The sequence below is a fragment of the Cyphomyrmex costatus genome, unplaced genomic scaffold (assembly GCF_001594065.2).
Source record: "Cyphomyrmex costatus isolate MS0001 unplaced genomic scaffold, Ccosl1.0 scaffold193, whole genome shotgun sequence".
Taxonomy (NCBI): Eukaryota; Metazoa; Arthropoda; class Insecta; order Hymenoptera; family Formicidae; genus Cyphomyrmex; species Cyphomyrmex costatus.
Genome location: NW_017275965.1, coordinates 1,313,924 through 1,326,546, shown reverse-complemented (window position 1 = coordinate 1,326,546; position 12,623 = coordinate 1,313,924). Strand labels below are relative to the sequence as shown.

Sequence of the window (12,623 nt, the reverse complement as noted above, 5' to 3'; positions counted from 1 at the left end):
AAAGAAAGGACTGTATTGTGGAGTAAAAAAAACTGTATAAAAGAATGTCTGCAATTTCATTCAGCCGACAATCAGCCGGTGCTGATCTCGCTGAATTTTTTCCAGCAAAATTATCATTTTCACAGGAATTCTTTTCTTCTCTTTTTACAGGGACTTCATCTTTAAATCCGACTCGTAATTCTCGAATTGAGTTCGTCGCACACCATATGGGGTGGTATGATCAGTGATGCAATTATTCGGAGATCTTATTGGATGAAATCTTATCTTATCTCACAATACTCAGTATGCGATACCCTTTGTATCGAGGGTATCCGAGCATGAGCTTCGTACCACGACTACTGTCATTTTCGGTCATTGCACTTCGTGAAATGTTACTGCACATCGCTACCGTTGCTGTGCTCGTTAACATCGCCATTATAGAGCTGGATTCCTTTTACTCCCTTCCGCCCAAGAAAAATTCGGATGCGGATTTCTTATCAGACGAGGTAACGAGAGTCGACGTTATTATACAATAACAAAGTACCATATATTGTAAATTCTGAATCACGCGTTTATGTTGTATTTTACGTGCATTCTTAGAAATCAACCATTTTTCTCTGTAAAGTTACTAAAATTGCGATTCCATTCCACGATCGTTATTTTCGTGTCTGTTCGACATTGGTGTGTAAAAAGTGATAATAAAAGTAAAATGTGGAAGATAAAATCGTGAAGTTAAGTAGTTTGTGTCTCGCATACAGCAGCACGGTCTAAATTAAAAAAAAAAATGTTTTTTTTGTTAAATAATGTGTATGCAATAAATAGAAGAGTGATTTGATAAAACAATTCAAAATGAAGCTCTGCTCACGCTTTATTACTTGCTTTTACATTTGAAATCGAATAATGTTTTATGTGACGGAGATAAATATAAATTTAAATAATCGCGCCAATCGATAGCACTGACATCTAGCATCGACATTCTATCTATCGCGTCAGCTTAAGCTGCGTTTACAATGAAATTTTAAGACGTGAAAGTTAAGCTTCAACCTTCATCCGTAAAAAAATTACCTATAATAGTTGCTTATTTTCCTCACATTCATCTGTGATTGGTCAATTTCTTACGCTTAAAAAATCTCATTGTAAACGACACTTTATATACATAGTACAACTGTATCGCAGTTATATAACTAGTATAAGGAACATTCCACGAAAAAAATGCGCAAAAATACATAGGTCGCAGATCTGAGTCATTGCCTATGGAACTTTTGTTTCTAATTTGATTCAATGAAATAGAATGCGAACATACGTTTTACAATAATCTTTGAAAAATAAATATTCCTCTACTCGGTCCTGACGTTAAGCTGGTGTATATGATCACGTGACCTCCACGTGGACATTAAAGGTGCCGACAAGAACAAGTGCAGAGTGCTCCTACTGGTTATACTGATTATACTGCATGTGTTGTTAAGTTCTCCGTTTTCTTTTTGCGGTTCTTATGAGCGGATATATGACTCGGGTAGATCTCAAACGTTCTCAGAGTGCCGAGAGATTCGAACGATACTTTTTGAAAAACAGTCTCTCGTAATCTTCTTTGACCTTCACATTTCTGTTGTAAAATATACACATAATAGATATATAATATCTATTAAGACTCTTGTTCTTATCGATAAGACTTATCTGTAAATTGGTCACGTGAACGTGACATAATCGCCGCGCGAATAAATCGACAGTCCACCGGCGCATCCGGGTGTAATAGTGTCAACCGGAAGTCACGTGTAATCCGGCTCTCCGGGACTTTCGAAAATGTACGAAAACTTGTTCAAGAGTCCGCTGCACCGCATATTCGTGTACGGCACGTTGAAACGAGGCGAACCGAATCACGGCCTCATTAAGGACACCGCGAATGGCTACGCCAAGTTCCTAGGCCTCGGCAGAACGACGGTCCAGTATCCTTTGGTGATCGCCACGAAGTATAACATCCCGATGCTGCTGAAAAAACCCAATACTGGCAACGTGAGTTGAGAAAGAACTTAGTTTTAAGTTCTTCGAATAAAAGAATTCTTATTTAAATTGGAATTAAAATCGCAAGCAGTAAGGATCATTAAAGTGGACGGTAATGGAAGATTTAAACTAGTTAATTAATTCAAGTTAAGTTCTTCAAGGCCTTTTCCTAGTAGTACAATTCATTGGCGCAATATTGGCCCAATATATCCTTAATGTATGCTAATACTTGTAAAATATTGCCAATGAATTGTTCTACTAGAAGTCCTTGAAGAACTTAAATTAATTAACTAGTTAACTAATTTTAATTAGTAAACTGGTTAACTAATTTAAATTAGTTAACTAATTAACTTAAATTAATTAATTAACTTTTCCATTACCGTCCACTTTAATGATCCTTACTGCTTGCGATTTTAATACCAATTTAAAGAATTCTCTTTATTCGTAATGCTACGTCAATCGTGATTGACGTCAATAGAACGTTTCTTTTAAACAGTACGTGTTCGGAGAGATATACGATGTAGATTCCAACATGATGGAAAGACTGGACGAATTAGAGGAACACCCAAAGTTTTACGTGCGAACGGAAGAAACAGTTTTGCTGACGTCGGAAGCTTCGCTTAAGCCCGGAAAAACTTTCGAAGAGGTAATGGACTTACGCACGTATTCTGGCGAAAATAAAAATCAGAGCTTAAATCGAATGTAAGGAAAGTGACACAAATTAAAACGAAACTCCAAAGAGGCGAAATTTGAGACAACAGAACATAAAGGAAGCATAAACGTTTTTACGTTTTGTTGCCTCAATTTCCTCTTAGAAGCTTCGTTTGGACTTCTGTCACTCTTCTATTTACATTCGACTTCCTAATTTTTATTTCTGGCAGAACACACGCAGGCATGTATACTTTTCTTCTAACGCGAACGCACTCCTTTCAGGTCAGCGAGTCGACGAAAGCTTGGGTATACTTTTTGCCAAAATTCAGGTCCTCTCTACTAGACGGTGCCATGTACGCATCTTACTCTAACAACGGAAGTCATGGGCTGAAGTATTGCGAGAAGTATGTTCGCGATCCGTCCTACGATCACAGAAAAGAGGTGCTATAAATCATTGCCGGCAACTTTTGTCTCTTTGCAGCTACGAGGAGGAGGCATCGAGCATCGACGACGTTCTTTGAATATCTGATTACACTGTCATGGCGAGTGCTCTCTCCCATGATAGATACCGTTAATCTTTGTAAATTCGGGGAAAGTAACGGTAGAAAACAATGAGTAAGGCTGTTTTGTATAACTCTACGGACAGTGGCATAAAGTTTCAAAGCTACATCTTTTAAGAGGAAACAATTCCATCTCTAACCAATTAGATAAAAATAATTTATACACATAAATTATTTTTATTTAATAGATTTATATATATATATATATATATATATATATATATATTAGTTCGATATATTTTTTTTAATTTTACACAAACCTTATACTTTTAAAAATAAGCTTATAAAAAATGACAAAACTTGAAAAATTGAAATACAGTATATATGCTGAGCAAAGCGAAGATATCGCGCGAATTAAGTATATCTGGCATAATGCATGCATGAGCCTTTTATACATATATACCTTTAAGTTCTGTTTTATATCTATAAGTTCGTTTTACTACTGAACACTCTTTTACTATTCCCTCCTTTTGAGAAAAAAGAAAGATACTTCTTGTGGGCCTGAACAATATAATAATCCGTTTTTTTTTTATCTTTGAGTGGAAAGACTTAACCGACAGTGAACATATAAAATAGGACTTTGCAAATGAAGGAACGGAAGAAACATGCAAGTATCTCGGTGTGATTGAATTTTATTAAATACGTCACGTACGCTCGCATCCCACATTTTCGCGCACTCTCACTTCCTGTCATTCTATCGCTCGCTCTCATGTAACAGTAGCGATAAAATTATTGTATCTCAACTATTCTGTAACAAAGGGCAGGCTAGTCCGCGTTGCCGCGACGATCAAAATCAATTCGAAACTGTCTCCAAGAGGCACCGGTATTGCGCGTTTTCCACCGCTTGCTTAAATTAAACTTCTCCTGGCGCTATAATCAATGCGTTGTTAACTCCACTGCCGTATTTTCGATCCATTGATCGTGCTCATAAAAAGACGACCGGCCGGATCGTTCACGCACACAAGCGATTGCTTGCAACACGATTGTGTGCTGCGCTTCAGGAATCGGTCGATCGATGATATACAGTACGGCAAATTAAAAAAAAATGCTCGGAGGCAGTACGTACGAGTTATCCTAAGAAATTTATTTATAAATAATCACATTTTATCACACGCTATACAAGAATTCTTATTATTATCTACCGTTTCTGTATGGCATTCCCCTCATTGCGTAAATAACACGCGTCACCCCGCCGAGGAGGATCCGCCAATAACGAGAAACCGTCTCCCAAGAAACGGAATCGATATTTATTTGCCATATATTCTTTTCATCGTGGGAAAGAAATTCTCATATCAACAAAAAGAGAATTATACAAGTGTCAACAAAAGCGTACATAGGATTTCCATTTTATGTTTAACACGAGTGTATGCGTATGTCTTTCTCCCTCCTATTTTGTAACACAACACCACTGCGACACGGTAGCTTGTGTTTCATGTTTTTAATTAACTATTTTGCCCCTCGTTACTCTCACTCAAAGTTGCGTTCGTGTTATTTCGTCGTCACCCTTATTGATTCCGCACCATTCGAAAGCCCAACCCCACGAAATTTGATTAATAATATACATATAATATATATTTATACCTTAATTTTTATCTAGAAATTTCCGTTCGTTGACCGACATTGCCATTTTGAGCGAAGCGACACTCTCCTTCGAAAGTGGAGAGAAAAATAGAGAGAGAGACGGAGAGAAAGAGAAAAGAAGAGGAAAGACTCAAGAAGCATCTCGCGATCCTTCGAGACTATTATTCAAAGGTAGCTCTTGAACAGAGCCGCTTAGATTAATCGTGAATTTCGATCTCGACGTTACCGTACCGATCTCGAAGTTTATCGTGTTCGGACGTCAACGAATGATCAGTCCTATTTACATCGATAATACTCAATGAGAAGGCATCGATCGTGGCAGTAATTATGCACGATAAATAAAATATAGCACCGTATAAAAAAAAAGAAAGTGCGAATATACATAAAATACCTTAACGAACGATACTTTTTTCTTTAGACTACAATCCGCGCGTGACGATAACACATACTCACGGTAACAATGTTGTTCCGGTCCGCCACTTTTTTTGAAAATTCGAACGTCGTCATCCATTCGTCCTGGCGCTTTCTTGGAAGCAGCATACTACACACTATGCTGATTACAAAAAATTAAATATAAAAATCGATTTCCACGTTGTGTCTACACGGTATGAAAATAAGCTTGCGCACATGCGGTATTCATTTCGAGTTAGTTACAAGGTTCATGAGCGCACGTGTGTGCAAATACTTAGGATCGACGATCGGTCCCATGATCATTTTAGCATCGCCAACGAGAGAGAACCGGAATTAGTATCCCCGGAATTTCACGAAGTTGGGACGTATGTACGTGCATGCACGTTCTATAATATACACTGCGTCCTAGTCTAGAAAATAGATTTTCTCGATGAGGTTGGGCCACGAAGCAGGGAGGGGCGACGATGTGATATTGATTGCGTATTTGATTCCATCGAGACAGGCGTTTTCAGCTCTGATCTTGCGATAAGGCGCCGTACTTGTTGCCAAGCGAGAGCTTGGGTGTTTGAGCTTGCGATTCTGGCACGTTGTACGATCTACTGCCACCTCGGTTGCGCACTTCTTCAAACACTCCCTCCTCACGCCGTCTGTAATTAAAATCACTCGTCGTATATTTAAACACATCGTCACTTGGTGCAACTCAACATTACTCCTCTTCGTTCGCATGACAAACATTTTGCTCTGAAGCTAATGGAACATTATTATGGAGACCTTGCTTGTCATCTTACCGTCTACTACCCCATGGACCACTGCCATTATTTTGCGGCTGAGGCTTGGAGTTCAGTGTGGGGAAGTATTCCTCACTATTTATATCAGGTGCGACATTTCTTCCTCGTGGTCGCGGACTAGCGAATGTTGGTTGATTTCTTAAATGGGGGGCTTTGTAACTATTTCCAGTGGAGGCGGTCGCGGCGGCGGCGGTGGTGGTGGCGGCAGCAGCAGCAACCGGAGGCGCGGGTGGTGTCGGCACCACCTCCGGTGTTTCTGGCGGCAGATCCGGTTTCTTCCATGGTCCCGTGTACTTTGTGCCACCCTCGCCGCACTCGCCATCAGAACTGACTTCAAAGGTACCCCTCTCGTCGTCCGATTCCGCGTCGACGCTATCATTTACTGTTAAATGTCCGATTTTTAAACCACTATAATCCTTCTTCTCCTCCTCAAACTCTTTCCACTCATCTTCATCCTGAAAATAAGATACATTCATGACATATTTTCACTTCCTAATTTACCTTGAACTATCACTACAGAAATTCACCAAATCTTTCGCAAATCGCTTGATTCTCATGAATATCAAATCCATGACTCGTGATAAAAAATACTTCACGTCTCATAATGTTTCCTCAATTAATGCAATTACAATTTTCAAGAAGATAATTTCGAAGGATTACGAGAGAAAATGTTCACCTAATTGTCACATTGCATACTTAGCTCTTCGCTAAGTATTTACGAAATATCCAACCCATTTTCCCTTTTACAGAAGAAGCGGAGAGGGGAGGGAGGGAGGGGGGCGGGAGGAAGCGCCGAAGAACACGTGCACGTGAAACAGCTGCCGTAAAACGCGCGTGGTCGATCCGGCGTGTCCGACGATTACGTAAGGCGTTCCGAGACGCCCGGGGTGCTTTCGGGGAACGTCGCGCGTCGTCACCATCAGCTTTTTCCACGCGACCGTTCCCCCTTCGTGGGAACAAACATGGCAGCGCCGTGGCGCAGACACGAGGTTCCGGAATCGACGGTGAAAAAAAAAAAACGCGTGGAAGGATCACCGTTCCCGTCGCTGTCCCCGTCACTGTCCCCGTCACCGCCTTACCTCGGTGTGCTGAGAATCCTCGCCTTCAGGATTCGCTGGCTTCTCCTTCGGTTTAGGCTTCTCCAGCCGTTTGCCCGTTTCTTCCAGCTTCTTGGCGACCTCGTCGGTCGTGGCGAATTTCTTACCCTTGGCCTTCTTTCGGTCCTTCTTGGCGAAAAAGTCGTCCAGGTCTGCCATGGCGACGCGACGGAGTCCGGATGGCGCGGCGGGGGACAACCGGTGGGGCAGATGATTCTGCGACGCGTGAGAACGTGCGATTACTGGCACGCCGAGAACACGCTTGATCACGGACTGGTCGTGGCCGTGATATCCGCTGTTCTCGTCCACATGGGCTTGCCTCCGCCGGAAGTCGGCAGCGCCGACGCGCGAGTTATGATGCCTAGTTCACACTAGGCGCGATGAGCGATGCGCGACGAGCGACAACCAATAAGAACTCTGCTTTACATTGTCGTGTGAGCTAAAGCGAAGCTTTTATTGGATATCGCTCGTCGTTCATCGCCCATCGCATCCAGTGTGAACTAGAGTCAAGCGCACGCCTGAACGTTCGAGAACTCGAGAAGGGACAGAATGATTACGCGAGCGAAATTTCTCGCTGACTCGAGAAACAGCGAAGGAAGAAAACTCGTCTCGTGACACCGGCGGATACTTGGCGCGGACCGCGCGACTCGTCTCCACCCCTCGAAACGCAAAATCGCGCGGGTCGCGCAAGGCGCACGCCGTCCGGTCAGCAGAAGATCGGACGCTCTGGCCACGAGTGCTCCTAACCTAAAAACTTCGTGCCTCGACGCGCACACGATGGACGACTCGCCTGCCTCTCGATGCATTCACAAGTCCAGCGTGTGGAACGCGTTCACGCCGATTCGTCGACAACGCGAGTTCTCGAACAGTGGAAAAAAAAAAAGACGTTGAAAAGAAACGTCCTGTGAAAGGCGCGCAAGAACGTAAAGGTTATTTGTTTCCCCGTGTCGTTGCGGGAGACGACAGATGGCGCCGCGCGTCACTTCCGGAATATGAATAACCGAATGATTGAAACAAAGCGCACGTAGGCCGGAATCATTCGTATTCGTATTCGATTAATGGCACTGAATCCCAAAAACTGGGAAATTATACGGCCAGAACGAAAATTTAAACGAGTAGATTCTATGTTCAAACGAGTAATCTTACATGCTCTTAATCAAGCAAACGAAGTCACTCTACCAAGTAATCTCAAGCGGACGAGTATTATTTTACCAAATTGAATTGAAAATATATGGGGAGCAGGCGGATTCGAACCCGGATCCGCAGTTCACGAGTCCGTCGCCTAACGTGCGAAGCCACACGACTCCCCGAAAGGCCGGAATCAGTCTACGCATTGACATTGAAGATTAAAGATTGAAATTTGACTATTAAGAATATTTAAAGGTATTTTAGCTCTTATTATTTTGATTGGCCAAATTTCAGTCTTTCAATCTTCAATCTCAATTTTCAATGTTTAGTCTGATTCCAGTCTTACTAAAATTATCTTTTTTTTTTTGACAGACAAAATGCTGTCAGAAGGATGTTACTGGCTTGTTTCTATATTTGGAATATATTTATATACGTACCATTTATATGTATTTTTTGTTAAAAATACTTTTTGCATGCTGGAGTACACTCACTTTCACCAATAAAACTTAGCGAAGCGATTTGCGTGAAGTTAGAAGAATGACGGTACTTCTAAACGTATCAGACATCCAAAATTTGAAAACTTCCAGACGCTTGGAACCCTCGAGATTCAAAACGTCTCGAATTAAAGACGCATTAACTGCAATTATAAGAGTCAAACAAAGAGTTGTAGAATCTGAAGTTCAAACGTACTAATTTTAAGAGTGTATTATTCATCTCTAGAACTGCGTTCCAAAACATAATTATTTAGGAACTTCAAAATAATTTTGGATGCTCTCTTTCCATTTGATGATACTGCAGTGTGTGTGTGTGTGTGTCGTTCAATCTTTGTTTCTTCCTGATGATGTTTGCAACTTGAGTTTCTAATGGAAAGCATCCTCTAATTACTTGAAAACTAAGGTATCTACTCGAAGCGCATTAGAATTAAATATACGTGCAATGAGCTCCGTCTGATGTAGTGTGCCCGATAAATACAAAAATTTATAATTGAGCTTCAAATTATATTTGTTCAAATTTTTCTTGTAAAAGAAAATGTATTATTCATATATTCATTCAAAATTTTGGGTCTTCAAAAAACATTCATTCACAAAAAAATTATGAATATTTAACGAGTATTCGTATTCACTCAAACAAAAGATAGATAAACTGAAAAAGAAAGCTCCAATGAGCAATCGTTAATTATAACTGGCATTTTGATGTCTTTTAAGTAAAAAAAATGAAATTTATTAATTTTTGTCATTGTAACATCCAGTTTTTTAAAGGAAAGGACTTAGAAATTTAAAAAATATTTTAAGGAGCAATACATTTTTTATTTATTCCCAACAAAAACTTCAGCGATAGCTTTTATTTTCTCATCATATTTTTTCCAAGCTTTAACCAAGCCTAAAAGCAAAATATTTTACGAACTCCATCAGCAGTTAAAAGATTATTTACAAGTAAGTCAGGATCATAAGAAAATACACTCTCTATAGGTACGCTGGTACTAGAAGCTCGTAGATAATCTTTGGCGACCTTGCTAAGAATAGATAGTAAACATCTTCGTGATTTTATGTCCGAATTCAAATTTTAAGTAAAAAAAAAAAATGAATGAAGATTTCTGTTTTATCCTGCTTACAAAAGCTATGTGCGGATAATACAAAGTAAAAGTGAATACAAAATGAAAATGTTCTTAATTACATTAAAAAAATATTCATTCGAATGGAATGAAAAAAATATTTGTTCGTTTCTTGACGTATAAAAAGGAAGTGTATTCATTCACTTTTTGTCCATTTATTCGAATATTATTCGGACACCCTAGTTCCGATGTTAACGTTGATTCCCCTGACGCGGCGAACGAGTCGCATCGCGCATGCGCGGCCCGGCGCGGATCCCGCATATACTGCACCGCGCTCCGCGGTGTACTCAGTACTCGGCACTCGTTGACACGATTTCTTCACGGTTGTGCTGACCACCGGCGGCGGTCCGTCTCCCGCGCATCTTCTGCCGCCACCGAGCACCAAGGAAAAAAAAACGCGAACGGCGTTTCCCTTGCGACGATCTCCCACGGCCGCGGAAACACGGCCGCGATTCGGCCGCAGCTCGCTTCGCCCGCTCAGCCAACACGCGCGGCGAACCAAGCACGATCGTGCTGGGTTTGATGTGTAACGACACGCCGCGGGATGAAGCTCACACGAAACTGCCTGGGCAACATCGGCAAGATGTTGGACTTCTACTCGCAATTCAACCCCTCGCCGCTCTCGATAAAACAGTTCATCGATTTCGGTAAGTCCTCGCCCTTATATTATACCCTCAACTCTATAGACACTTTGACGCAAAGCGTTATAGTTTCGGCCTGTTCAGCGCGTCGTTTTTCGTCACGTCATGTAGCGTAGGGTAGAACTGTATACGTGTTTTACATCACGTTACGTCCGATCGCCGCACTGCTTATTATGTCAATTAAATACGATTGATGCGCGAGATGACTAAATTACGACCCGACGCGTGACGTGACGCGGCCGGAGCTTTCGGCTCCGCGTTGTGCCGGTTGTTTAAAATTTCTTTAACGGCGATTACGAACTCAAAATATTCGATTAGAATAATTATATCTCTGATTTGTGTACACATACTTCATTGGAAATCGTGGAACATACGCTTCTTGCAAGGTTTCACATCACGTGTGTTGCGCTGAAAAAATGTACTAAATTTAATAAATAAATATTTGTTTCAATAGTATTAACTGAATATTTGAAAAATATATTATTAAAAAGATTTTAATTTTAATAAATTTGCTGTAAAGTTTGAAGTAAATATATTCACTAAAAATGTGTAAACTAATATTTATCCTATTTCATACAAAATTATACCGTTAATTTGGTTTAACTATACCATCCTTTTTCATAAATGAAATACTTATTCATTGTAAGTATAATAAATATTTACTTATTAGTACTATTCAAAGGAACATTTATTTCAGATTTAATATATTTTTTCAGTGTACATTCTTAAACTTTCTATTTTTTTTTTCCTTTCTTTTCATTAACATAAACTCGAACACTCGAATCATAACATTCGAGATATAAAAGATTCTTTTAGACATTATTCCTAAACCTCGTCGTTCTTATTAATATATCTATAAAACTCTAATAATCTGAGAAGAAATAATATTATTTTTAAAGCAATAAAAATCACGTAGTGATTACAGTTATCCAGATTTTTTGTAATTAACGAAATATTATCTATTCTCTAATGACAGTTTCTACAGTTCGACATAACTCGAAGACCTTGGTGTCCCCCACGTGAACGTCTCGCAATATACAGTAATGCGTCACTGAATTTACGCGTTAAATAACAACGACGTTATTATGCTACTCCGCTTCCCGTGTAACATTCACGCATAGCACACGTGTAAATTCGATGAGAAATTCATTACGTTTTGTAGACACACTTGGACTTTTATTTTTCGGAGCGATCTCGCAGCGAAATCCATCTGCTTTATCTTTATTCCTTTCCTCTTTTGTTTTTGTTATTAAATGAAAGGGTACCCGGCTTGTCATGTGACTCTCGTTGATAAAGAACGATATACGGATGATGCAATTCCCTCCGGATGTACAAACAATCCCAACTGTATTCCTTTCTTTCTATCACGTCAGCGAACGGCTTAACAATATTTATGCATATATGTATGATCATAAAACATTCACGTGATCAAAGATATCAAGATGGAATAAGTTATGGTTTCTCCTTGACAAAAGTTTAAAATTAAAGTTTGGACTATATATAAAATTAACGTAATTACGTTAAAAAGTTACACGAACCAAAAATTGGATTAAGAATTAAGTCAAATTAAATAAGAGTTTATTTTTACAAAAATATCCCGAGTATATTTAATTCAATTTAAATAATTAGAATTATTATAACTTTTATAATTACTTTGCTTTGACCGATTAAAGTTAACTCCGTAATTGGAGTTTTTAAAATTACACCACTAATATTTTGATCATAAATTTTAAAAGATAAAATTTGTAAAAAAATAAATCAATGTAATCTTCTTTTCTTTTATGTAAAATCTTGTTATAACTTTGATGAGTAGGTATATCACAAATACCAGATTTTTATATAATTCAGAATAAAACAAAATTTTTTGTTTCTCAAAGATTTCTATTGCTGACGGAAGAGTTAAAATTTATGTCACTGGCAGAGGATTAAAAATAATTATAATATTATACGCAGACGAACCTCACAAGTATAACAGAATAAACGTTTTTATCGCAAGACCCATAGATAAAATCAATGAATAAATATTGATTGTAACAGTAAACTTTCAAAGGAAGTCGATTTAAAAGTCGCAAATGAATACGATATTTCTCAAAAGAATACGAGATATTTAGAGATATTTAGAAGCATGATCGCGAGAGAGAGAGAGAAAGAGAGAGAGAGAGAGAGAGAGAGAGAGA

At 39.3% G+C, this 12,623-nt stretch overlaps 3 protein-coding genes across 5 annotated transcripts in view; 2 read left to right on the top strand and 1 right to left on the bottom strand.

Annotated features, from left to right (window-relative positions):
• The first annotated feature begins 1,483 nt into the window (after window positions 1–1,483).
• Window positions 1,484–3,318, top strand: LOC108772825 (putative gamma-glutamylcyclotransferase CG2811). 2 transcript variants are annotated; one of them, XM_018538458.1, is made up of 4 exons: window positions 1,484–1,989; window positions 2,474–2,623; window positions 2,911–3,032; window positions 3,110–3,318. In XM_018538458.1, the coding sequence occupies exons 1-4, from the start codon at window positions 1,780–1,782 to the stop codon at window positions 3,147–3,149; spliced, it is 522 nt and encodes a 173-aa protein (XP_018393960.1). In that variant the 5' UTR covers window positions 1,484–1,779; the 3' UTR covers window positions 3,150–3,318. The 2 variants fall into 2 exon arrangements, with proteins under 2 accessions (XP_018393960.1, XP_018393959.1); XM_018538457.1 differs by having other exon boundaries at window positions 2,911–3,318.
• A 486-nt stretch (window positions 3,319–3,804) lies between these two features.
• Window positions 3,805–7,350, bottom strand: LOC108772698 (protein CDV3 homolog). Its single transcript, XM_018538290.1, has 3 exons — window positions 7,048–7,350; window positions 5,969–6,423; window positions 3,805–5,827 (listed from the first exon to the last, which is right to left on the bottom strand). Exons 1-3 carry the CDS (start codon window positions 7,222–7,224, stop codon window positions 5,689–5,691), a joined length of 771 nt encoding a protein of 256 aa, XP_018393792.1. The 5' UTR covers window positions 7,225–7,350; the 3' UTR covers window positions 3,805–5,688.
• A 2,761-nt stretch (window positions 7,351–10,111) lies between these two features.
• Window positions 10,112–12,623, top strand: part of Pdk (pyruvate dehydrogenase kinase) — a 17,807-nt gene continuing 15,295 nt past the window's right edge. For both annotated transcript variants that reach the window (XM_018538357.1, XM_018538356.1), the window contains exon 1: window positions 10,112–10,452. In XM_018538357.1, coding sequence (XP_018393859.1) covers window positions 10,350–10,452 — 103 coding nt within the window. In that variant the 5' untranslated portion in view covers window positions 10,112–10,349. The remainder of the gene's footprint in view (window positions 10,453–12,623) is intronic.